Below are 26,365 nucleotides of genomic sequence, written 5' to 3' on the forward strand. Positions count from 1 at the left end.
GCCAGAGCTTTCCCAGAAGTGTGGCCAGGAGGCCTGTAGTCCCTGGCCAGTTGTCAGGAAGCAAGCTGAGGAGATTTGAAACCAGGCAGGGATTTCCGCTGCTCGTTTGCTGGCCAGTTGCCCTGATCCCTCAGGCTGGATTTCAGGAATACTATGGTCTGGCAGAGGCCCACAGGGACCTGTGAGATCAAAACACAGCTGTGGAGGGAGCGGGGCCGCAGACCAGCTTCTGGCACAGGGCACTGGGAGGGGCTGGAACAGAGCTGTGGCTTCTGCAGCCCTCAAGACCTGGACCTGCCCCTGCCATCTGGGCCTCTGATGCTAATCCCAGAGAGCGGACATTTCCTGACTGCTGCTGCGGTGGTCCAGAAGGTCCCCACACCACTGGGTTCCCTCTAGCGAAGGCCACAGGCCCATAAAGTCATTCCAACTTGAAGCCATTGATCCTCTGGGCTTTGGAAAGGAGCCGCTGGATCTTAGAGGGGCCCTCACCTCTAATACGTCCCTGCTGCATCCACTGTGTCCTGATGACATAGTATTTTGCCTTCCACACTGAGCCATTGTCCTTTTCAGCTAATGAGTTTGAAAGAAACAGGAGGCTCCCCTGAACGTCATGATCCTAACGGGCTGTGAGCCTGGGGTTCCCCGGACTTGAGCCTTGTATTACAACCCAACGAAGTGTAGCTTGGGCTATGAGGAGCCTCTCAGCAAAGATGGGCATTGTCACAGGGGCAGTCAGAGCAGGAAGTTGGGGAAGCTCCCTGGCTGGCCCGTACAACATCTCCCTGACAAGCAGGAAAGAGTCAGGTATCAAGGAAACTGGGTCTGAAATCGAAAGTCTGTAATTCCAGCACTTAGGAGGCCGAGGCAGGAGGATTGCCAACGTGAGACCAGTCTGGCTTACAGTGGGAGACCCTGTCTCCACAAAACAAAAGGGCTGTTCAGCTGTGTGTGCCCTGAGATTCAGGCCCCCGACCCTTACAGTGTCCAGAGGGCAGGACAGTCAGGTGTCCTGCAATGGTTGCTGGGGAAGATGTGGGGGGTGGGGGGTGGAGGCGGAGGCGGAAGGTCCCAGAAAATTGCTGGCTCACAGGGAGTCGGGAGAGGGCTTTGAGAGGACGTGTGAGTTGGAACTATTAGGGAGGACCTTTTCCTCATACTGAAGAGCGAGATTCCTCAGCGGAACGCTTGCCCTTAATGACTCTGCCCTCTGGGACCTCTGAACAGCCACGCCTTGTGCTGCGTCTAAAGGTGCAGAGTGAGTCAGCTGTGGGAACACCTGGCCTGAGAGCAAAATGCAGCTGGGGGAAGGGTGGGGCACCTGAGCATGGGCACTGAGCTAGCTCCGGGGTGGCTTTGGAGGGGGCTGGGTAGTCCTGCACAGGGTAGGGGGGTGGAGCCACAGAGTGAGTGCCCTCCCCAAGTACAGCAGGGAACGGAGATGGGTGGGAGGGTGGAGTGGGAGGGAAACTGGGGGGTTAGGGAGCGCTAGACAGAGCGGGAGGGAACGCCTCCCCTCCCGCGCCCCCAGGACTTAGAGCTGGGTCCTCCCGATCCCATCGTTCCAGGTGTGTTGACCAGAGGTTCCGGCGTTGTCCGCCACTGCCCACCACCAGCGTGATCATTGTGTTCCACAACGAGGCCTGGTCCACTCTGCTGCGCACCGTGTACAGCGTCCTGCACACCAGCCCTGCCGTCTTGCTGAAGGAGATCATCCTGGTGGATGATGCCAGCACGGAGGGTGAGGCTGGGGTCTGCGGAGGGGCGGGGCCGGCACGGAGGGTGAGGCTGGGGTCTGCGGAGGGGCGGGGCCAGCATGGGGGCGGGGCTGGGGTCTGCGGAGGGGCGGGGCCAGCACGGAGGGTGAGGCTGGGGTCTGCGGAGGGGCGGGCCGGCACGGAGGGTGAGGCTGGGTCTGCGGAGGGCGGGGCCAGCATGGGGGGCGGGGCTGGGGTCTGCGGAGGGCGGGGCCAGCATGGAGGGTGAGGCTGGGGTCTGCGGAGGGGCGGGCCAGCACGGAGGGCGGGCCAGCACGGAGGTGAGGCTGGGGTCTGCGGAGGGGCGGGGCCGTCACGGAGGTTGAGGCTAGCGGGTCTGCGGAGGGGCGGGGCCAGCACGAAGGGTGGGGTCTGCGGAGGGGCGGGGCCGTCACGGAGGTTGAGGCTAGCGGGTCTGCGGAGGGCGGGGCCAGCACGGAGGGTGGGGTCTGCGGAGGGGCGGGGCCAGCACGGAAGGTGGGGCTGGGGTCTGCGGAGGGGCGGGGCCAGCACGGAGGGTGGAGCTGGAGTCTGCGGAGGGGCGGGGCCCGGGGCACTCCGAGGAGGGCGGGCCCTCTCTAAGGATCCGGTCTTCCGCTTGGCATCACACCTGTCCCGAAGGCCGGGATCGTGAAGAAGGCGGGTGGGGACAGGGCATACAGGCCACAGTCCTAGAGCCTGGAACTCATCCACACCACACAGCAGCGTGGCCTCCAAGAGCCCCTGTTTGCTGTCACCCGCATCCCTAACTCGGGAGAGGCCCGCAAAGTGGCTCAGCCGGCGAATGCACTTGCTGCCAAGCCTGGTGACCTGAACTTGAACCCTGAGACCCATACACTACCACCTCTACCTGAGTGCTGTGATGAGTGTGTGCACACAGGTGCGTGAAAATGCACACACTACATAAAGGGAGGGAGGGAGTAAAAGGAGAGAGGGGAAGGGCAGGAAGGGCAGGATGGATGGCTGGAGGGCCTTCCTGGTGTCCCTCTGCTGGACCACTCCCCTGCTTCTAAAGGCTCCCCTCCCTCCCAGAAGCCCTTTCTGTCCTAACTGATTGCTCACCAAGTTTTCGGCCCCCCCCCATCAATTCTAGAGTATTCCCGGAAGGGAGAGGAGCGTAAGTAGACATGAGCGTGTTTGCTGGGGAGACTGGCTGTGGCTGCAGTTTAGGCTTGTCATGGGATCTGAGATTAAAGGGCGCAGGAGTTTGCATGCTGTTTGTTGAGATGCTGTGCTCAAACCAAGGACTCGGCACAGTGAGCAGGTTCTCTACCGATGTCATAGTTTCTTTTCCCATCGCTGTGGTAAAATACCTGACCAGAGGCTGGGGAGATGGCTCAGGGGTTAAGAGCACCGGCTGCTCTTCCAGAGGACCCAGGTTCGATTCCCAGCCCCTACACGGCAGCTCACAATCATCTGTAACTCCAGTTCTAGGGGATCTGATGCCCTCTTCTGAGCTCCATGGGCATGTACACGGTACACAGGTATATGCGCAGGCAAAACACCCGAATACACGGGGGGGGGGGAGTTAAAAATTATACTCAAAAGCAGTTCAGGAAGAAAGGGTTTATTGTGGCTTTCGATTCATAGTTATAGTCTGCTGTGGTGGGGACGTCATGGTGTCAGGTGCCAGAGGCAGCTGGGCACACTGCATCCACAGTCAAGAAGCAGAGAGAGCGTTGAATGCCTGTGCTCGGCTCACATTCTCCTTTTCCTACAGTCCAGGATACCAAGGAATGATGGAGCCCATAGCAGGGCAGCTCTTCCTGCTTCAGTTAAGCTAGTCCAGATAATCCTCACGGACATGCCTGGAGATTCATTATTTGATGATTCTGGGTCCTGTCAAGTTGACAAAATGAACCATCCTACGTGTTGAAGTGGCATTCATGCCAGGCTCAATATATCTATTTAAAAAGAAATGAGGCCGGGCGGTGGTGGCGCACGCCTTTAATCCCAGCACTCAGAAGGAAGAGGCAGGCAGATCTCTGTGAGTTCGAGGCCAGCCTGGACTACAGAGTGAGTTCCAGGAAAGGCTCAAAGCTACACAGAGAAACCCTGTCTTGGGAAAAAAAAAAAATAAAAATAAAAAAAAAGAAAAGAAAAAAAAAAAAGAAATGAGGTATCCCTGGGGACCCATGCTCATGCTCTGTGCTACAGCCAGAGCCCTGGTTCTCCTACCTCCCCAGCTGTTCTTGCCCTGGGCTGGGAAGGATCCTGCAAGAGCATGAGGCAGTGGGAGAGGGGACTGGGCATGAGCACTGTTAAAGCCTCGTCGAAGGAACTCTCACTTTCCCAGGGAAGTCGGGCCCTTGGCCACACAGGCATCGGGGTTGCAGCGAGAAGGTCCGGTGGGCAAGTGCCGGGCACATTAGGCTTCTGGGAAGGGAGGAGCTTAGTAGCCACAATACTCATAAGGGAAGGCTCCTGGAAAGTCAAAATCAAGTTAAGGACTCCAGGAAGGAAGAATCAGGGCACAGTCACAATCAGATCAAAACAAAGCCGGAGTCTAGAAGTGTAAACATATCAATGTCTTGACATCTGGGACTCACAGTCTTCTGGGACCCAAAAAGTTCCATTTCTCTTGCTTTGCCATTCACAGCACACATAGCTCGTCTTGTAAGCTCAGGCTAGCCCCGCTCCACAGCTGCTGCTGGTGCTGCTGCTGTTGGTGGTTTTACGGTACCGGCATGCTGGGCTGTACCTCCACCAGTAGTGTCTCTTGGGCTCTGTTCTGGGACCCTGACCCAGTCCAAGCCTCAGCTGTTCTCCAGGACCCCTTCCATCCCGGGGCTTCTTCTGAAACAGAGGCTGTACCTTCACCAGTAATGACCCCTGGCCTCTCATGGTGCCAAGCCTCAGCTGCTCTCCACGACTCTGTGGTGCCTTTAAAACCAGTACCACCTGGGTGATTCTTCCACATGACCAAGTTCAGCTGCCAGTACAAGGTCCAGCCTTGGTCTTCTCTGGATCACCGCTTCTGTGTGATGACTTCAAGGAAACACTTCCCAGCAGAGTCCATCTCAGTGATTCTGGCCTCTTCTAAATCCCAGTGGAGTCTTCAGCCCTCGCTGACCAGAACCACAGACTCTTAATTCAAAATATCTCACGGCCCCAATATAATCTTTAAGGGACTCTGAAAGTTCACAAGCCAGGCCTCCATTATCTGCTCTGCTCTCAACATTATCTTCTCAGTTCCCATAACAGCTCTGTGAACTCTCAACCCTCAATAGCTTTTCTAGACAAGGTTCCAAAGTCCTTCCACAATCCTCCCCCCAAAAACCATGGTCAGGTCTGTCACCACAACACCCCACTCCTGATACCAGTTTCTGTCTTAGTTAGGTTTTCTGCTGCAGCAACAAAAGACCGTGACCAAAAGCGTCTTGGAAAGGAAAGGGTTTATTTTAGATTATAGGTGTTGCCCAGCACGAAGGGAAAGTCAGGACAAGAACTCAAGGCAGGGACCCGGAGGAAGGAATTGAAGCCGAGGCCGTGGAGGAGCACTACATACTGGTGTTCTCTGCATAGCTTGCTCAGCCTGCTTATGTAACCCAGGACCCCATGACCAGGGGTGGCACCCCCCACAGTGATCTCCCACATGAATCACTGATTAAGAAAGTGTCCCATCGGCTTTAAAGTGTGTATCAATTGACAAAAAAGAAAGGAGAAGATCAACCAAGACAGTACTTTTCACAGCGGCCATCAGGCCTGTGTTCCTAAATATATTTAAATTATATGTGTACCTGTGTGGGTATGTGCATGCGGGTGCCCTAGGAAGCTAGGGGATCCCCTGGAGATGGAGTTACAGGTGGTTTTGAGCAACCTGATGTGGGATCCGAACTGAGGTCCTCTAGAAGAGCATCCCATGCTCTTAAACACTAAGCCATCTCTCCAGACCCCATTCCTGTGCTCTCTCTGGTCACCTCCTGTTGCCTGGGGCTCGTTCTTTTTGGTTTTGTTTTTCCTTCTGTGTCTGAGTGTCTTGCCAGCATGTATGTCTGTGCACCATGTGTGTACCTGATGCCCTTGGAGACCAGTGGACCCCCTGGAACTGTAGTAACAGATTATCGTCAGTCTCCATGTGGATGCTGGGAATTGGACCCAGGTCCTCTGTAAGAGCATCCAGAATCCTTATCCACTGGGCCACCTCTCCAGCACCCACACATACTCCCTCCTAAGGCCACTTCTATCATCTCTAAATTCTCACCTGAGAACTCTGTCTGGTCCCCTTTGTTTTCTGGGTCCTGCTTTGAGCCTGTATGTTGCTGGAGAGCTTCTCTCCAGGTTCCATCAAGCCCCGCAGTCCCACAATCCACGTATAAAATAATCACTCAGACGCTTATATTACTTATAAACTGTATGGCCGTGGCAGGCTTCTTGTTAACTGTTCTTTTATCTTAAATTAACCCACTTCTATAAATCTATACCTTGCCACATGGCTGGTGGCTTACCGGCATCTTTACATGCTGCTTGTCCTGGCGGTGGCTGAAGTGTCTCTCCCTCCTTCTTCCTGTTTCCCCAATTCTCTCTCCTTGTCCCGCCTATACTTCCTGCCTGGTCACTGGCCATCAGTGTTTTATTTATATAGAGTGATATCCACAGCACCTGTATGCTATCTTCCCTGACTGGACAGATGTCACTGTCCACAGTGGTAGTCTCTACATGTAATCCTAGGGGCGGTGTGCATGCCAGAGGCCACACCCCTCCCCAAGGCCCCTCAGACCCGGGAGGACTCTGAGTGCCATTCAGTGGGGACAGAACTGTGGGGTCAGCAATTTCTGCATGTCTATCCACACAGGATGAAATTTCCCACACCTTTGACTGTCTGATCAGATTAGCTGGCTCTTGTTACGCACACAAAAGGGCTGTGTCTCTGAAGGACAGTGTACCTGCTTCTGTCCTCCTGTCCAGGTGCCCCACCGCAGCCTGTGACCCAGATTATATGGGCACTTGATACTTGGGGGAGGAGACCCTGTGCCAGCCTGGGGGCCTTTTAATTCCTTGCCACGAGTCAGAGCCCATAGTTCACCCCTTACTGCCCTGTCTTCTTGGAGCTTAATCTCTCCCCACCCCACCCCCGGAGCTGAGGATGGAACCCAGGGCCTTGCGCTTGCTAGACAAGCCCCCTACCACTGAGCTAAATCCCCAACCCCCTCTTTTTTTTAATTTTATTTATTGGTTTTTTGAGACAGGGTTTCTTTGTGTGACACTGGCTGTCCTGGAACTCGCTCTGTAGACCAGGCTGGCCTCGAACTCACAGATATCTACCTGCCTCTGCCTCCTGAGTTTTGGGATTAAAGGCATGCGCCACCACCACCTAGCTGTTTAGGTTTTTTTTTAGTTGAAATTTATTTTAGATTTTTAGGATTTTTTATGTTTATGAGTGCCTTGCCTGCACGTATGTAAGTGTACCATGTATATCCCTGGTACCTGTGGAGGCCAGAAAACCTGGAACTGGAGTGAAGGGTGGTTGTGAGCCACCATGCAGGTCTTGGAAACCAAGTCTAGGACTTCTGTAAGAGCAGCCAGTGCTCCTAAACTGCTGACCTCTCTCTCCAATACCTTTATTTTGTGTTATTTTTAATAGGATCTTATTTGTATGGACGTGTGAATATGTCTGTGTATGGAAATGTGCACAAGAGTGTAGTTGCCCACAGAGGCAAGCAGAGGGCCGGAGGTCAAGTTACAGGGAGTTGTGAGCCACCTGAAGTGGGTGCTGGCAACCAAATTCACGTCCCCTGCCAGAGCAGCCAGGGCTCTCAACCGCTGTGCCGTCCCTCCAGCCCCCCGAAAGCAATCTCAGAAAATCATGAGTTCTGCGAAGCAGTTCCACCAAGAGAGGAATTGGAAGAGTGCTAGGCTGCCGAGTCGGGGAACTCCTTCAGCGGAGGTGCCACTCAGGCTGTTCCCACAAAAACAACAGCCCGCTCGAGGGCCCTTGGGTGTGGTGTGGTGGTGAGAAAGCAGGCTGGCATGGCTGGAAGGAAGTGGGCAAGGGTGAGTCACGAGACCCGTGTCAGGAGTGGCAAGCGAGCGTGCACAGTGCAAGAGGGGCCGGCATCACCATTCTGTGCTTCACTTTTAATTTTAATATATGAACTTAGTCTTTTCTTTTAAATACATGAGCAGCTCTTTTGAGTGTGCACGCTCAAACTGAGACTCAAACCTAGGGCCCTGTGCATAATAGGCAAGGCTCCCACCTCTTCATCTTCATGTTTTCCTTTCTCCTCTGAAAGAAAACATTTCTTTTAGCCAGGCATGATGGCACACGCCTTCAGTCCAGCACTTGGGAGGCTGAGGCATGTGAGTCTCTGGGAATTTGAGGCCAGCCTGGTCTACATAACAAGTTCCAGGCAAGCCAAGGCTACATAGCAATTGAATTCTAGGCCAGCCAGGGCTAAATAGAGAAACCGGGTCTCAAAAAAAAAAAAAAAAAAAAAAAAAAAAAAAAAAAACCAGTATTGTTGCTGTTATTATTATTGTATGTGCATGGAGGTCAGAGGTCAACTTTTGGGCACCCCTCTCCTCTCCTCTGACTCTCCCCGAGTCTGACTTCCATCTCACGGTCGGAGTTCTGGGGTACACACCCCCACACCGGACTTTTTTGTTTGTTTGTTTGTTTTTTGAGACAGGGTTTCTCTATGTAGCTTTGCGCCTTTCCTGGAACTCGCTCTGTAGACCAGGTTGGCCTCGAACTCACAGAGATCCGCCTGCCTCTGCCTCCCGAGTGCTGGGATTAAAGGCATGCGCCGCCCCCCGGCCATGGACCTTTTTTTAACATGGGTTCTGGAAATGGAATCCGTGTCCTGGGCACTGCGCCCTCGCCCCCTGGACCACCCCCCACTGGTCCCGTCTTTGCGTTTTTACGTGCTCAGTCCTTTGGCGCCAGATCCACCCAACTGCTGTGCGACTATCGCCGCTCCATCTGCAGACCTGTTTCGTCTTCCCATGTTGCAGCTCCGTGCCCGTTAAAACCACAGTGCCGTCTGCCCCCCCCTCCCCGCCACCTGCCCTCCCCGCCATCTGCCCCAGCTCCATCTGCCCCCCGCCATCTGCCCCCCCCGCCATCTGCCCCCCCCCGCCAACTGCCCCCCACCATCTGCCCCCCCCCGCCATCTGCCCTCCCCGCCATCTGCCCCAGCTCCATCTGCCCCCCTGCCATCTGCCCCCCCCGCCATCTGCCCCAGCGCCATCTACCCCAGCTCCATCTGCCCCAGCTCCATCTGCCCCCCCCCGCCATCTGCCCCTACCATCTGCCCCCCCCGCCATCTGCCCCCCCCCCCCCCCGCCATCTGCCCCAGCGCCATCTACCCCAGCTCCATCTGCCCCAGCTCCATCTGCCCCCGCCATCTGGCCCCGCCGTCTGCCCCAGTGCTGTCTGCCCCCCGCCATCTGCCCCAGCTCCATCTGCCCCCCTGCCATCTGCCCCAGCTCCATCTGTCCCCCGCCATCTGCCCCCCCCCGCTATCTGCCCCCCACCATCTGCCCCAGCTCCATCTGCCCCCCGCCATCTGGCCCCCGCCGTCTGCCCCAGTGCTGTCTGCCCCCCGCCATCTGCCAGCTCCATCTGCCCCCCCCCCCCCCCCCCCCCCCCCCCCCGCCATCTGCCCCCGCCGTCTGCCCCCGCCGTCTGCCCCAGCGCCGGGCAGCCGCCATTCTACCTTCTCTGTTGAGTTTGCGCACTCTGGGTACCTCACATCTGGGTACCTCACATCTGGGTACCTCACATCTGGGTACCTCACATCTGGGTACCTCACATCTGGGTACCTCACGGCGCATTTGTCTTCTGGACTGGCGTCTTCAAGAGCTGTCTGTGGAACGTGCATCCGGATCCCCTTTCTTTTTCAGGCTGAATAATATTCCCTAGTGTAGACAGGCCTCATTATGCATACATATGTTGGCGGACATTTAGATGGTTTTACGAGTGGTTTTTTATGACTAATCCTCCTACGAATGGGTATAAAAATATCTGTTTCAGTCCCTGTTTTTATTTTTATTTTTAAATCTGTACCCAGAAGTGAAATTGCTAGGTTTATATTCTAATTCTGAGGCGGGTTTTTATTTATTTATTATTATTGTTTGGTTGGATTTCTTCTCCCCCGCCCCCACCCGAGTGCTGGGAACTGATCCCAGGGCTTTGCACTTACAGGAGAGTTGGTTCTCTTCTCCCATTCTGTGTCCAGTAATTCAACTCAGGCTGCCAGACCTTCAAGGCGAGCACCTTCACTCACCAAGTCGGCTCACTGGCCCTGGATTTGTTTTTAATGCACCTTTGAAACACTGTTAGTAAAATTAGCTAATTGTAGTAGGCTAAGGCAGGAGAGCCTGAGTGTGAGCCTGAGTCCAGCCTGGAGCTTATAGTGACATCGTGTCTTAAACAAAGCTCACAGAAACTGTCTGATGCACAGCTTTAAGAGATAACTCTGAGGCGCAGGGGGAGGCCAAGAACATAATTCAGTTGAGTGGACACAGGAGGATCAGAAATTCAGGGTCATCCTCAGGCACATAAGGAGTTTGAGATCAGGGGCAGGAGAGAGGCCAGGGGCTGGAAAGAGGACGCAACACTGAAGAGCACCAGCTGCTCTTTCAGAGGAGCCAGGTTCAGTTCCCAGTACCCATCTGGCAGGTCACAACTGCCTGTCACTACAGTCCTAGGGATCTGACCCCCTCTTTTGGCCTCCTTGGGCACCACACATACATGATGCCCAGACATACATGCAGGGGAAAACACCATACATGCACATTTTTTTTTAAAGTTAGAAACTCAAAAGATGAAAGAATAAAATACGACTTTGAGACCAGCCTGAATTAGAGACCCTGGAGAGAAAATGATGGGGCCATCTGGGGTTATGGCATTGCTCAGTGGTAGAGCACTTGTCCAGCATGTCTGAGGCTCTCATGTGTCTTCTTCAAACAGTAAGGAAAGAGAGGAAGGAAACTGCGGGGTGGGCGGGGGTGGGGGGTGGGGGTTGTTGTTGTTTGTTTTGTTTTTCGAGACAAAGTAGTTTCTCCGTGTAGTTCTGAAACGCACTCTGTAGACCAGGCTGGCCTCAAACTCAGAGATCTATCTGCTTCTGCCCCCTGAGTGCTGAGATTAAAGGCACACACCTCCACCACCCAGCAAGGAAACTGCAGTTTAAGGTGGCTTCCGTGTCTAGAACCCCCGACTGGGAGAGCCGTTGGCTGTTCTAGCTGAGGGGACAGTAGGGATGTGGTAAGAACTCATCAGCTTGCTGTTGAGTTGACGGAGGAGGCTTTGAAGAAGGGACGGTCAGGGCGAGCCCAGCTTGGCTTCCGGGGGCATGAGGTGAGGCTGGGGAGGAGCAGGCTTGCACTGAGGTGCAGAGTTCTCCGGGGCTGGAGGAAAGCCTGGGAGCTGTCACTCAGAGACAGCATTGTGAGCGTGGGCTGCATGGGGTGGAGGAGAGGGGTGTACCCCTGTCCTGAGGAGTGAGTGACGGACTGTCATCTGAGGGGCATGAGAGCATGTGCCGGTCTGCCCGTCTGTAGGTTCTGCTCTGCTCTAGTCTGTCCTGGGTCCTGGGTCCTGTAATCCCAGAGGTGGGACAGACAGTGGATGATGTGGGGAGTTGTCTGCCTCTCCTGCAACGACCTGAGGCCCAGAACCAGGAACTCCCAGCCTGGCCCCCTGAGCCTGGAAGGAAGGCGTGGGAGAACTCTAGAGCATAGGGCCCTGGAAGTCACGGCTCAGAGCTTCTCTCTGTCTTACCACACAACCCACTTCCTGAGAGGCTTGCCTGCGGTTATCTCCACCGTGAGCTTCCGGTGAGCAGAGCCGAGCAGGGTCTCTGGGAGACCTCAGCAGAGCTGAGAGGACGCCCCAGCTGGGCTCCTCCTTCCTGTCAGCAACACCTGGCCCGTGCTCACATGCTGGGACTCGCATGTGCTGTGGTATGGCAGACCCTCCCTGCACAGGCCAGTGTCCCGCCCCTGGACAGTGCATGGCAGACACTAAGTCACTGCTGGGCTGAAGCCACCACGTGAGGCTTGGAACAGTCAGGTCCTGGCACCAAAGACAAGAAGCTCCATTTCTGGAGCAAGACAAGCAAGCCCTCTTCTCAGGTGATGGCCCAGAGAGTTTCATTCACAAGGGCAGAGGGTCAGGAACACTTGTCTACCAGAAGGGCTGAAAAAGAAAAACAAAGACTTCAAGTTTCAAAGTGTGGTTTCTTTCCCCGGGGCTCTGCTCTCCCTGGCAGTGACCAAGGAGCAGCTCGATCAAGTCCCTGTCTTCTCCCTCCTGCTTGGGGTCCACACAGGGGAAAGCAAGATAACTAATGGGACCCTGCCCCAAGAAACTCACACTCGCTAAGTCCTGGTGGGTGGCCTCAGCTCTTGGAGGCGATAAGTCTTCACACACAGGCTGCGTGGGGTCCTGTGGCCGCCATCGTGTTTGCTGGGGTGACCTGGGCTCCAAGTCTTGACTTTCCATCTGTTAACCTTAGGACACGAAGTCACCTGCTTTAGGGACTGGTACATAGTGGGTGTGCAAGTATTTGGGTGGTGTGTGTGTGTGTGTGTGAGAGAGAGAGAGGGGGGGGAGAGAGAGAGAGAGAGAGAGAGAGGGAGAGAGAGAGCCTAGTAAATTGTTTCCAGGATTTATTTATTTTATTTTATTGAGTAATTTTTTTCGTTGGTGTTTTGCCATGGGTGTTGGATCCCCTGGAATTGGAGTTGCAGACAGTTGTGAGCTGCCATGTGGGTGCTGGGAATTGAACCCCGGTCCTCTGGAAGAACAGTCAGTGCTCTTAACCTCTGAGCCATCTCTCCAGCCCCGGACCTGTGATTTATAAAGCACGGTGTCCACAGCAAGGCCCACTGTGAGCCCACAATTGGGAGGTAAAGGACACATACAGTTGTCACAGCTGTCCTCGGCTGCTAAAACTCGGAGCAACTCCATTTTACATGGTTGAGAACCAGCAGAGGGCTGGAGAGATGGCTCAGGAGTTAGGAGCAGGCACTGGCTCTTCCAGAGACCCAAGTCTGGCACACTGGGCGGCTCAACCCTGCCTCTGACTCCAGCTCCAGGGGACCTGAATCCTCTGGGCCTGCAACACTGCTCTCCCATACACAGACATACACACGTATGCATAATTTAAAATCTTTTTCTTTTTAAAATAGAACAGTAAGCCAGGTGTAGTGGTGCACACCTTTAATTCCAGCACACCGGAGGCAGAGGCAGGCAGATCTCTGTGAGTTCTAGGCTAGCCTGGTCTACAAGAGTGAGTTCTAGGGCAGCCAAGAACAGTGAAACTCATCAACAAAAATAAGTTAAAATAGAAAGATACTTGATGTTTCAGGATGGAATCCTTCAAAATAAAATTGTTTTTGATGTCCTGAGGATGTCAGGTGGAATCCCAGGGTCCTCTGGGAGCGCTACCCACTATAGCCAGAAAGAGCCTCTCCAGGTGTCCCCCATAAAGCGAAGAGCCAAGGGAAGTCCGTGAGCTTGGTCTGTGTGTGGAGCAGAAAGAAGAGGAAGGAGGCAGCGTGCCCCCTCAGGAGGAGCTGGTACCCGAGCAGAGGGGCCCTCCCGTCCGGCCTGCACTAACCCTGGCAGGTCACCGACCACCCACTGTGGTCGCCGTGATCTGTCTTGTTCCCGGCAGTCTGTCTTTAAGATACACGATCATGTCTGCCCTGCTGCCCACCGTTCTTGGGTCCCTAGGTTGTGCAAGCCTGTGGGCACTTGGAGCACAGTTTCTTTTATATATAGTGCTCTCTTGTGAAAAGTATGTATTCTTCCTGGGCATGCCCAGCACTTGGGAGGGGAGGTGGAGGCAGGATGGTCAGGACCCTGATGAGAGACCTGCCCTCCAGGGGACCCGGCCACAGGCAGGGCTTCCTCCCTGCCTGTCTCCCCTCTCCGACTTCGTCTTCTGGGTAGTGGCTCTGCACAGGTGTGTGGGAGGATTGACGTCCAGACCTGGGCTTGGTGCCCACAGGGGCTTAGCAGAGAAGCTGGTGACGGTGGCCTTGTCCCTTCCAGAATACCTGAAGGGGAGGCTGGAGCAGTACGTCCAGCAGCTGCAGATCGTGAGGGTGGTACGGCAGCAGGAGCGGAAAGGACTCATTACCGCCCGGCTGCTGGGGGCCAGCGTGGCGCAGGCCGAGGTGCTCACGTTCCTGGACGCCCACTGTGAGTAAGAGATGCCCGCCTGGCGGAGGTCTAGATTCCCGCCCCTCGCCACTGGCAGATGAGGAAGGCTTGAGACCACCCTGTCCTTCTGTTTCAGGGGCTCCTCCACATTGCCCCTCCCTCACCCCACTCCAGGCATGGTTCCTGGGAGAACACAGCCATGAGGCTTGGTGACCCAGAATAGCTGGCAGTACGCCCTGATCCCCATTTACCCTCCCTTATGTACCCCGAAGAGAAACGCCTGTCCCCACTGCGAACACTCTTGTGTGGGACTTTTCTATAGGGCTATGTGGAGTCAAAAAGGCCTCGCCCTTGACTTTTTCTGAAAGAAAAATAGAAACTGGAAAACTCTAGACTTGTATCAGGAACCCAGCTTGTAACAGGTTCTCCTCTGACTTGGCCATTAACCGAGCCTCAGTTTCCCTCACCTAACAAAATACTGTTAAATTAGAATAAGGGACTCAAAGGACGGCTTAGAGGTTAAAACACTTGTCCTTACAGAGGCCCAGGGTTTGATTCCCAGCACCCACATAGCGGCTCACAACCGTCCATAACTCCAGCTCTCGGGGATCTGATGCCCTCTCCTGACCTCTGACCTCTGCAGGCACAAGACACACACGTGGTGCACAGATATACAAGCAGATAACACATACACATAAGGCAAAATAAATAAATCTAGAACGGTAAAGTAATGTAGAACTTACTGTGTTCATTTAACGTCCCCAAACCGTCTAGGCGTGGTGGCACACGCCTGTTATCTCAGCATTCGGTCGCAGAGGCAGGAGGATCACTGCATGTTTGAGGCCACCCTGCTTGGCATAGTGAGTTCTAGCCAGCGGAGACTGCGTAACAAAGCTCTGGCAAGGAAAATCAAGAAAGAAAAGATCCCCGAGTCCGGGAGGAGGGTAGTTCACAGTCAGAGCACAGTCAGAGCTGGGAGCTGACATGATCTGACGTGATCTGGAGGACTTAGAGCCATTCCAAAGCCCACACTCAGATGGGGTCTGGAAGCCCTGAAGACACCCTCTCCGGGTCTGTGGCAGTTTGCATCTGATTTACACTGACCAGGTTGCTCCCCTAAAGCTACCATCCCCCTCCCAAAGCCACGCCCACCTTTCAGGAGGTGGAGGAAGAGTCTCTCAGAGACGCTCTGTGTCCCCTACTGTGGAGCTTGCTGTGCACCCCCCCCCATCCTCCTGGGTCTCCTCTGAGGGTAGAGGGTTCAGCTGTGGCTAGGCCCCTGACCTCCACCTTCTGGTCTGGGTCTGCAGGTGAGTGCTTCCATGGCTGGCTGGAGCCCCTCCTGGCTCGAATTGCTGAGGATAAGACAGTGGTGGTGAGCCCAGACATCGTCACCATCGACCTCAACACCTTCAAGTTCTCCACTCCTGTACGGAAAGGCAAAGCCCACAGCCGCGGGAACTTCGACTGGAGCCTGACCTTCGGCTGGGAGATGCTCCCCGCACACGAGAAGCAGAGGCGCAAGGACGAGACCTACCCCATCAAGTAAGGACTGCATCCCGGTGAGCGCCCACCCTGGCCTCCGCCCACTCACCTGGGGGGACCTGTACCATCCCACACCAACATCCGTTAGGTGCTTTATCAAGCCACACTCCCTGTGAGGTCGGTAGGTCCTTCCGTCAGTCTGTTTTACAAGTGAGAATAGGAAGCCCAAGCACAGGGTAGGCAAGGACCTGTGTGACCCAGCATGGACCGCACGCCTCTGCCTCACACCATGGTAGCTTGCTCCTGTTCACCACTGGCCCTCTGCGGGCCTTTTTATCTACATCTCGCTCCTTGCTCCCTGTCCCTAGAAGGCCGGGACCTCTGCTTGCAGGGCAGGTGAGAGGTGCTGTGTGGAGGTCATTGGGGACTAACCTTTGTAATAGGTAGAGTAGCTGTGTCGTGGGCTCCCAGCTCACTGTCTTTGAAAAGACTCAGAAAAGGAAAGTGCTGGGCTGGGTGATGCATGCTTGTGCCCTGCCTTAGTCAGGGCTGCTGTTGCTGCGACAGAACACCACGTCCAAAAGCAAGGTGGGGAGGAAAGGGTTTATGTGGCTTTCTTTCAGTGGTCAGTGCAAAGGCCTAGGATCAGTGGTCAGTGCAAAGGCCTAGGATCAGTGGTCAGTGCAAAGGCCTAGGGTCAGTGGTCAGTGCAAAGGCCTAGGATTAGTGGTAAGTGCAAAGGCCTAAGATCAGTGGTCAGTGCAAAGGCCTAGGATTAGTGGTAAGTGCAAAGACCTAAGATCAGTGGTCAGAGCAAAGGCCTAGGATCAGTGGTCAGTGCAAAGACCTAAGATCAGTGGTCAGAGCAAAGGCCTAGGATCAATGGTCAGTGCAAAGGCCTAGGATCAGTGGTCAGTGCAAAGGCCTAGGATCAGTGGTCAGTGCAAAGACTAAGATCAGTGGTCAGTGCAAAGGCCTAGGGTCAGTGGTCAGTGCAAAGGCCTAGGGTCAGTGGTCAGTGCAAAGGCCTAGGGTCAGTGGTCAGTGCAAAGGCCTAGGATCAGTGGTCAGTGCAAAGGCCTAGGGTCAGTGGTCAGTGCAAAGGCCTACTTCAGTCTGGGGCAGGGTGAGGTGAGGGAAAATGAACACATAGATTATTCACATCAGTTTGAAGCTTCTTCTTTTTTTTTTTTTTTTTTTGGTTTTTCGAGACAGGGTTTCTCTGTGTAGCTTTGCGCCTTTCCTGGAACTCACTTGGTAGCCCAGGCTGGCCTCGAACTCACAGAGATCCACCTGCCTCTGCCTCCCGAGTGCTGGGATTAAAGGTGTGAGCCACCACCGCCCGGCTTTGTTCTTTACTTTTAATACAGTTCTTCATGCTGTGGCGACCCCTAACCATAAAATTATTTCATTGCTACTTTATAACTGTGATTTTGCTCCTGTAATGTAAATATCTGATATGCAGCCCAACGGGGTCGCGACCCCCGGGTTGAGAACACGGCCACAGAGTCTTCTGCAATCAAACAGGCCAGATAGATGAGAGCTTACATGCTTAAAGACCACGGAGCCTTACCTTCTTGTTCCCTGCCTGTCCAAACCTCTACAGATTGCAGGGAATTTTTTCTTTTTCTGCTGTGTGTGTGTGTGTGTGTGTGTGTGTGTGTGTGTACGCGCGTGCGTGTGTGCGCGCGCGCACAGGTGTGTGTGTGTAGGTGCTCACATGCACATTTTTTTGCATGTGTTGTGGGCACACGTATAGGTGAGGGCTTCTGCTGGTGTGCTCATGTTTCCAAGGTTGATGATGGGAGCCATCCTTAACTGATCTTCCACCTCATTCACCGAGGCACCGTCTCCCAGTCAAACCCAGAACTCACTAACATAGCTGGGGGTGCTGGCCGGCTTGCTCTGGGGGTTCTGTCTCTCAGGCTTGAGTTCCATGCAGGTTGCCATGCCCACCTGGAATTTCCCTGAGGCCCCCACACTCACATAGCAAGTACTTTCGCTGCCGAGCCACTGTGTGCCATGGTTCTCCTGTCCAGATCGTTACGGATTTTAGGCTAGCCTGAGCTACAAAGTTCCAGGAAAGCCTGGACTATAGAATAAGACAACCCGCCACCCGCCCCCATCTTGAGAAAATAAATAAATAAATAAATAAATAAATAAATAAATAAATAAATAAATATAAATAAATAAATAAATAAATAAATAAATAAATAAATAAATAAATAGAAGAGGGAAAGAGCAGACAGGAGAGGAGGGAATCAATACTGCCTGCTGACTCTGTATGTCTCATAGGAGCTTTTGTTTGGCACGTCTAGCAACAAACCCTTACCCCACCCAGGCCGGGGCCAGGCACACAGCAGTTTGGTTAAGAGCAAGGCACCCGGCCCTCACCCATCACTAACGTCCTGGCCTCTGCGAGACCATCATCGGGAGGACAAAGCGCCAGTGTTTGTGGAATGAATGTGCTCTCTGGTTCAGGTGTCCTGGCAGCACACGTGGCCTGCCAGAAACGCTTCCCATGGTGGTCCTTCAACAGCTCACGCCCTCGTTCTCAAAGCGTGGATGGCTGAGTTGAGAGCTAGGGGACACAAGGTCCCAGGAAGTAGGCCAGGATATACAGGACTCTCTCGAGGCTACCTGTTGGGATGAGTCCACAGTGATGTTCCTGGGTGGCATTTATCCTCGTGGCTAATTTGTCAGTTACTACCCCCCCCCCAAGTCTGGGAACCTCTCAGACACTCTGAAGAGCAGGTTAGCTACAGACTGCTCCTCTGGAGTTCCGGGGCTCTCTGAGTGACCCCTGGAAGAAGACAGAAGAGGTGGCAGGGAGCCAGCCCAAGCATGAGGGTTTCCCAACTGAAATTCCTCTGGAATGTGGCTTTAGAACAACATCAAGGAGACAAGAGCAGGTCCAGGGAATCCCCCGCTTCACAGGACTCCTGTGACGTCACCTTGCTACACTGGCCCAGTCTTGACTTGAGTCTATACCTCTCTGCCTTCGTCTGAAAGCCAGAACCTTAGTAGACTCCCCACAGTCCAGACTGAGTTCATCCTCCCGGTCCACCCACCCTGTTGCCAGGAACACCTCTTAATTGTGCCCCCTGCTCAAGGCAACTGGCAGCCTTCCGCCAAATTTAAGTTTCTCAGGCAGTCTGAAACACATTAGCAGGCTAGGCCCCGGCTGATACTGTGGCCATGAAGGGATGAGGACCCTGAGGAGCCAGCCCAGCCTGAGTCCTGCCTGTTTGCAGAATCTGATTCACAGGGCTTCTGGAGGTGGTCACCTATCCGCTTTAGTCACATGAAATGAGAGCTGGGCTTTCTCCTCTCTCTAGACTCTGGTCCCCAGAGCTAGGTTGCCCTAGTCAGCTCCAGCTGCACCCATGGCCCTTCTGGGTGATGTTTCCTGTATCCCTAGATGAACAGATGCAGGAGTCCATTTAGAATCGAGCAGTGCTGACTCCCTCTCTCCTGGGCCCAGTTCTGGAAGGGGAGGCAGGCGCAGTGGAAGCTAGCAGGCTCCGTGACCAGCACGGAGGACATGAAGTAGGAGGCCTCAGAGGGGAGCCGGCCACCAGCCTTCCCCGCCAGACATCTGGTGCCTTGCCAAGTGATGACACACGGATGATTCGTGCGCTGCTCCCTGTCTCTCCAGATCTCCGACGTTTGCCGGCGGCCTGTTCTCCATCTCCAAGGCCTACTTTGAGCACATCGGTACCTATGACAACCAGATGGAGATCTGGAGAGGGGAGAATGTGGAAATGTCCTTCCGGGTGAGAACCAAGAGGGCTTGGGGGTGGGGGATCGCCACATCTCGGGGGATGGCTTTGACAAGCTGTTTATCAGGCATTGAAAACTTCAAGGGTGTCATCTTTGGAACTGAGCTCAAAAGGGTGTCTGCTTCCTGCCAGGGCTCCACTCTCCCTGCGAGGGCTCTGGGGCTCTGGAGACGAGTCTGATGCTTGAACCAAACTCCAGGGCAGAACTTGTAAGAGGGAAGGAATCATGGGAGCAGAACAGGGGAATGGATTGATTCATGAAGAAGGTGGGAAATGGTTTGGGTGACGATGAAACCAGGAGTCAGTTTACCATCCTCTGTTTTGGAACAATCCGGCTCCTCTTCCCAAGTCAAAGGACACCTGCCCAGGTGGCCTTTGGGTGTTCCTCATGTGCTTTCACCAAGCTCTTCATAACCGAGAGACAAGAGGTGGAACCCAGTCCTGATGGAGGCAGAACTCTGAGGAATTCTGAGAATGAGGCGAATCAGGAGAGGCCAGGAAGGATTGTAGAAGCTGCAGGAACCCCCAGCTCGTTAATTAATAGGAAAGTGGGCTTGTTAACGGGGCCATCTCAGTGTCTGGCATACATTAAGCACGGAATTGCCTTCTGATGTGGAATTGCCTTCTGATGTTACTGTAGCGGTGACTGTGGCCTTCTGTTGCTGCCATGTCAAAGTGAATGACAGGCACCTCCCAAAACAAGACCCCAAAGAGACCTGTGGGAGCGATGTCTCGGGCCAGCCCGCTGGCGTAGAGAAGGGCCACCAGCCAGGATCTGGTTCACACAGTCAGTGAGCCTCTGACCCAGATCCAGGATCTCTCCTGGAAAACTGGCATCCTCAAGGCCCAGTGCCCACAGGCCACTGACCGGCGCTCTGGTGTGGGGGAGGCCAGGTTTTCTGTAGCTCCTGGGTAAGCTTTCGAGTCTGCAGATCAGAAAGCCAAGAGCCCAGAGCTGAGAGTAAGCACGTAGCGCAGACCTAACCAGTTGTCTCTTCTCTGACGTGAGCCCTGGTGACTCAGGACTCTGCACACCCATGTTCACTTACCCAGAGCGAGCAGCACAGCCAGCCTGGACACGGGTAGCTGTGCCGTGGGAGGAAGCCCATCAGTGTCTCTTTCTTCGGAGTAGAAGGGGCGACATTTACTTACATCCTAGGACCTGGGGTCTGGCGTTCTGGGAAGTGGATAGAACTGCTTGGGGGAGCTTATCATCCAGTCTGCTCGTTTTGTTTTGTGTCAGGTGTGGCAGTGTGGGGGCCAGCTGGAGATCATCCCCTGCTCTGTGGTAGGCCACGTGTTCCGTACCAAGAGTCCCCACACCTTCCCCAAGGGTACCAGTGTCATCGCGCGCAACCAGGTGCGCCTGGCTGAGGTCTGGATGGACAGCTACAAGAAGATTTTCTATAGGAGAAATCTGCAGGCAGCCAAGATGGTCCAGGAGGTAAGACACCGGGTGCCTGGGTGCCATTTGGTCAGAGAATCGTGGCATCGTAGGCCCCTGGTCAGCCGCCCAATGGCAGGGCTGTCCCATCTCTACCTTCCTGCCTCCCTCCATTCCTCAGAAGTCTGTAAGCTAGGCCGGTGAACACAGGGCTCTGAGGCTAGAGGAAAGGGGGGGGGCTTTCGTTGTGCCTTGGGGCCTAGGGGGGACTCCCAGCATCGCTTAGAGGGGAAAGGAGGAAAGAGAGCCCTCCCTGGAAGAACTGGCTCTGACCGGCTCAGCATCGAAGACCAGGAGGGCTGGCGGGGCAGTCACAGGAGATGAGGGAATGTTGTGAGGTGGTGAGGTCCCCAAGATGAGGCAAGTGGTCAGATACAGCATGAGAGACTGCGCCGGGAGCCACGGCGAGCAGGAGAGAGTGGCCTCGGGTGCTCTGTGTTGTCTGGGCCGTGGCACTGACCTCTGGGGGGGCTGACTTGGTTGACAGAATAATTTCGGTGACATTTCGGAGCGACTGCAGCTGAGGGAACAGCTACATTGCCACAACTTTTCCTGGTATCTGCAAAATGTCTACCCGGAGATGTTCGTCCCTGACCTGAACCCCACCTTCTATGGAGCCGTAAGTCAGCCTGCCCATCAGAACCCCAAAGAAGTTAAGAACACACAGCCCAGGAGCGGCCAAGCCAGGAGGATGAGGGAGACAATTTGGGGCTTCCTCCAATAGTTAAAAACCCGATAAAGGGGGAGACCCGGGAGTAGTGATTCCGAAGTGTTAAGTCTGGGAGAATGCCCAGGAAGGTGGGTCAGTGCACATCGCTGGGCCCCATGCTCACTGTTTCCATCCAGATCTTGAACAAGTCCCAGGTGATGCTGAGGGTGGGGTCAGCTCCAGTGTGCTGAAGACCTCCCAGGACCTGGCATCCTAAGGGTCTGCCCACCTTTCCCCACAGAGGGCACCCAACCCTGCCCTGCCCATCCTCGGGGCTCTTCGATCACACGTTGCTATTAGCTCCAGGTTCATGCCCAGAGGACCCAGTTGTGTCCCACACCCAGCTGAGCTATCCTGACTCCCCTCTGTTCCCCTTTGTGCAGATCAAGAATCTTGGCACCAATCAGTGTTTGGATGTGGGCGAGAACAACCGCGGAGGGAAACCCCTCATCATGTATGACTGCCACAACCTTGGCGGCAATCAGGTAGAGAAAACATGCTCATCCTGGGGAGGCCCGACGGAAGCCCGTCTCTGAGGCACCCCCTCTTCCCACGGGCCCCCTTTCTCTACTCAATAGTCCTTTCCTGAGGCCTGCAGTCGAGGAGATGCGGGAGGTGGCGTCGCCCCCGGGGCAGGAAGCAGCTAGGCTGGATGGGAAAGCATGATGGGCCCAGACAGCTGAAGCTGGGACACAGAGCTGGCGTCGTGCTGGACGCTAGAGGACGAGGGGCACTGCCAACAGAGGGCTGTGGGTGAGACTAGCTGCTGGGGGCCGCGGAGAACTGTGGAGCAGTCACTCACCTACACCTGCACTCAGATTTTATCCTTAGTGCCCCCCTGACCAGAAACTACCACACTGACTTCACCTCCAGTAGTGACCCCCCGCCCCTTCCCGACAGCCACCTACCAACATCCTGGAAACTTACCCATACCCCACAGTGCCCCGGCACATCCCTGAGGGGTCACTAGTACTCGATGTCTTAGTTTAAGTTCTACTGCTGTGATAAAACATCATGACCAAAAGAGAGAAGCGTTATAGACACAGGGTCTCACCATGCAGCCCTGGCTGTCCTGGAACTCGCTGTGTAGCCCAGGCTGGCCTCGAACTCACAGTGATCCGCCTGACTCTGCCTCCTGAGTGTTAAATCTGTGCACCGTCACTGCCTGACGGGTTTCATGTTACAATTCTACGTCACAGTCTACCATGGAGGGCAGTCAGGGCGGGAACTTGGAGGCCGGAACTGAGGCAGAGGCCGTGGAGAAACAGTGCTTGCTGGCTTGCTCTCCAGACTCCTGTTCAGCGGGCTTCCTACCCACCAGGATCTCCTACTCAGGAGCGCCACCTCCCACAGTGCATGTGCCCTCTCATGAATCAAGGAAGTGTCCTGCAGCCTTGCCCTGCAGGCCAAGCTGATGGGGAGACATTTTCTCAATTGAGATTCTTCTCCCAGATGACCCTAGCTTGTTTCAAGGCAGCAAAAACAAACCAGCATGCTCCTGTCCACCGCCCCTCAGCCGTCCAGTACCCAGAGCTGGTAAATAAAAACAGAGCGGACGCAAGATAAAGATGGCCCGAACCGGCTGCCGACATGTGCAAATGAAAACGGCCATGGGAAGGCAGATTCAGATACAACTAGCTTGCGAGATGATTGTGGGTGGTTCGTTGGTGGATATCTTTTATTTCAACGGTGATTTACCGGCAAACCCAGAACCAGCAGGTGACCGAGATGGCAGTGTCCCAGGAGTTGGAAGGCTGAGGCAGAAGGATCATGAGTTTGAAGCCAGCTTGGTCTACATGACAAGAGACATAGACCAGCCTGTGCTATTAAAAAAAAAAAAAAAAAAAAAGACTCCGTGTCACACACTAGGGACTGGAGAGATGGCTCAGTGGTTAAGAGCAGTGACTGCTCTTCCAGAGGACCCGGGTTCAATTCCCAGCACCCATATGGCAGCTCACAACAGTCTGTAACTCCAAGATCTGACACCCTCACACAGACACACATGCAAGCAAAACACCAATGCACATAAAATAAAAATAAATAAATTATTTTTTAAAAAAGTAGGGCTAGTGTTCCAGCATGTGACTTCATGGTAGTGCTTAAAATAAGACTAAGGTACATTCTGATTTATAGTTCTATATGCACTGTTAATCCAGTCTAACCCGATGTGGCAACAGTCACGACACAAGTCACTAAAAGTCTGGGCACAGCCTCGCTTCCCCCCCCACACACACACCCAGGAAGTCTCGTGGGCACCATAGGGCAAGTGACTTCGGGGGGGGGGTAGTGGGGAGGCTGGCCGCCTGCTCCACAGGACATCTTTGTCTTGACTTCCAGTACTTTGAGTACACATCCCAGAGGGACCTTCGTCACAACATCGGGAAGCAGCTGTGTCTACATGCCAGTGCTAGCACGCTGGGCCTTAGGAACTGTCAGTTCACTGGCAAAAATAGCCACGTGCCCAAGGACGAGGAATGGGAATTGACCCAGGTGAGTCAGTGGCCCAGAAAGCTCGGGACCATGAGTCCAGAGCACCACATCTGCCTCTTCTTCCTCTTCTTCTTCCTCTTCTGCCTGGGCATCATGGGATTAGAGCAGGGTAGAGTGCACAGAAGGAGGTCTGGACTTGGTCAATGTCTGGTAATGTCTGGTTCTGGCTATTAAAAAAAACGTGGAGCAGAGATAATGATCCGGGCACTTCTCCCAAGGCACATTGTGAGGCTGACTCCACATAGATGAAGGTGAAGAGTCACTCATGGTGCTCCACTGCCTCAGTGTGCAGAGCAATGCACAGGCAGTGTCTCTCTTAATAGTTTATGGGTTCCATCCCAAAGGACTTCGTCCGCATTTCTACAAAGCAACCAGATGAAATTCAACACGTTTGTCTGGCCCAGGCCCCACCCCTGGCCAACGGCAGGCTGGGGTTCCGGCCTCCCTAAGTCTGACCACAGTGCCGTGAGATAGGTGGTGACTCACTTCACTAGGCCCGAGTTCAGAGAAGAAGAATGGCCTAACCACGGAGCTAACCAAGGACAGAGCCAAAGTTTAACCAGAAGCAGAAAAGGGGGGCAGGCAGCGGTGGCCCCAAGTTTTTGAGCCTAGTCATCCTGGGGAAAGGGAGGCCCTGAAAAGGTTTTTGCTTGTTTGTTTGTTTTCTATCAGCCACGGTCTTGCAGTCTTCCATCACAGCCATCAGGCTAGAGCTGGCCTGGGGCCCAGCGTCTCTACGGGTGACCTCTTTGTATCTCACTCTGTTTCCTTTGCCTTTTGTCCGCTGCCCTTGTCTCGTGGCCTTTAGGTCGACCCTTCGCTGTGTTCCCTTTCAGGATCAACTCTTCAGAAACTCAGGATCGGGCACCTGCCTGATATCCCAGGACAAAAAGCCAGCCATGGCCCCCTGTAACCCCGGTGACCCACGCCAGCTCTGGCTTTTTGTCTAGGCCTGGGATCATCCCCAGTGCGCATCCAACAAGGGCCTCAGGAAGCGGGGTCACCGAACGTCTGGAAGTCTTCTCCCCCGGCTCCTCTGGAGGCCTGAGAGTTGGATTTCTAAGCCCAGCGGCCGTCAAGGCAGGACCTTCTTAATTCTTACAACAACAGGTCCCGGGTGCTTTCCTCCATGCCCGTGGAAGAGACCAGGAGGTCACATAGTACTTGGCCCAAGGCTTTCCTCGTCTCCTAGAGACGTGGCCTCCAAAGCGGACTGGAAGTACGTCCTACAGAAGAACTGGAAGCGCAGCGACCCTCCCTTGTTAGCACACCCGAGTGCCAAACCGTTCTGACTTACACAGAGTGCCTTTATCCTATAGCATTTGCACAATTATGCATGGACGAGACAGGAAAGGAGCGGCCGGAAGGGAGCCGCCATGGTACCAATAAGATTGCGACAGAGCTAGGATGTAGTTCAGGGAAAGGCCCTGGGTTTGACTCCCTAGCACCACAGAAAAGAAGGAAGGAAGGAGAGGAGCGCGGAGATAGGAGGAAGTCGGGGCCCTTTCTGCAGACACAGCTGGTAGGTGTTGAACCAGGGCTCCCTCCAGCACGCAAAGAACACTAGACCATGCGTTTGCTGCCCGCCTTGCCGTTTCTGGACTGCTCTGACCATTCCGACTGTCCGGCTGGCCTCCAGAAAGCCAGGTAGCGAGATGGGAGACCACGTTGAGAATCCTGGGCTGTTAGTGTTTTAAAGAAGTTCATGGGCTCAGGTGCCGGTGAGTCTCGAGGCGCAAGGCCTTGGCCCCTGTCTTCTAACCCATACGCAAGGAGATAAAAATCAAAACAGGAACTAGGCATGAAGGCCCAGCCTTGCAGTCTACTTAGAGACTAACACATCCTAAATCCAAGGCCAGCCTGGGCTACAGAGTTCAACCTCGTCTTGAAAGCAATAAAAAAAAATAGCGTGAGGACTATGAGGGCAATGCCTTGCAGCCCCTGAACTATGCTAGACCAGTTTCTTAATTTATTTTTCAGCAGAAGCTAGACAGGTGTTTTGTCCAAGGTCCCTGGCAAGACATTTGGCAGCCCTGAGGCCAAATCCCCAGTAAGGCTAATCAGAGTCCTAGCGAGTCCGAGGGGTCGGGAAGAGCGTGGAGGTGACTGGGGGACTAACCCTCCAGCTGTCCTTGCACGAGTGCCCCGTGTGGAGCCGACCTGAGGATGCCAACCCTTCTACAATCAACTTGGACCCCACTGTTCTGCCTGGAAGAAAACAGGACCGTCCAGGAAGGCTTTGGGGGACTTCAGTAGCAAGCTGTCACCACATGAGGGTGCCATGGGATCACAGCTGCCTCCCACTCCATGCACCTGCACATTGCAGGAAGTCTCCTGTGTCCCCTGGGTGACAGGGGTGGTCTAGCCAAAGGCCAAGCTGTGATCCAGGGTGGGGGAAGGGAAGAGAGACTGACATGGGGACCCAGGGTGGGGGGAGGGAAGAGAGACTGACATGGGGACCGGGTGGAAATAAAGGTTTTATGGTATTGGTAGAGGGTGTTCGTCTTGGGCTCCACACTCTCTGCTTTGGCTGAAACAGATTGGGAAGAACCATGTTGTTCTGTTACAGCCACTATCGAG

At 54.4% G+C, this 26,365-nt stretch overlaps 1 protein-coding gene across 1 annotated transcript in view; it reads left to right on the top strand.

Annotated features, from left to right (window-relative positions):
- Galnt6 (polypeptide N-acetylgalactosaminyltransferase 6) overlaps nucleotides 1-25,731 on the top strand; it is a 39,461-nt gene extending 13,730 nt beyond the window's left edge. The window contains exons 4-12 of the mRNA XM_028874544.2: nucleotides 1,569-1,741; nucleotides 13,765-13,914; nucleotides 15,186-15,420; nucleotides 19,019-19,136; nucleotides 20,386-20,586; nucleotides 21,074-21,205; nucleotides 21,679-21,780; nucleotides 23,633-23,785; nucleotides 24,622-25,731. Coding sequence (XP_028730377.1) covers nucleotides 1,569-1,741; nucleotides 13,765-13,914; nucleotides 15,186-15,420; nucleotides 19,019-19,136; nucleotides 20,386-20,586; nucleotides 21,074-21,205; nucleotides 21,679-21,780; nucleotides 23,633-23,785; nucleotides 24,622-24,735 — 1,378 coding nt within the window. The 3' untranslated portion in view covers nucleotides 24,736-25,731. The remainder of the gene's footprint in view (nucleotides 1-1,568; nucleotides 1,742-13,764; nucleotides 13,915-15,185; nucleotides 15,421-19,018; nucleotides 19,137-20,385; nucleotides 20,587-21,073; nucleotides 21,206-21,678; nucleotides 21,781-23,632; nucleotides 23,786-24,621) is intronic.
- The last annotated feature ends 634 nt before the right edge of the window (nucleotides 25,732-26,365 follow it).

Source organism: Peromyscus leucopus, chromosome 20 (assembly GCF_004664715.2).
Source record: "Peromyscus leucopus breed LL Stock chromosome 20, UCI_PerLeu_2.1, whole genome shotgun sequence".
Taxonomy (NCBI): domain Eukaryota; kingdom Metazoa; phylum Chordata; class Mammalia; order Rodentia; family Cricetidae; genus Peromyscus; species Peromyscus leucopus.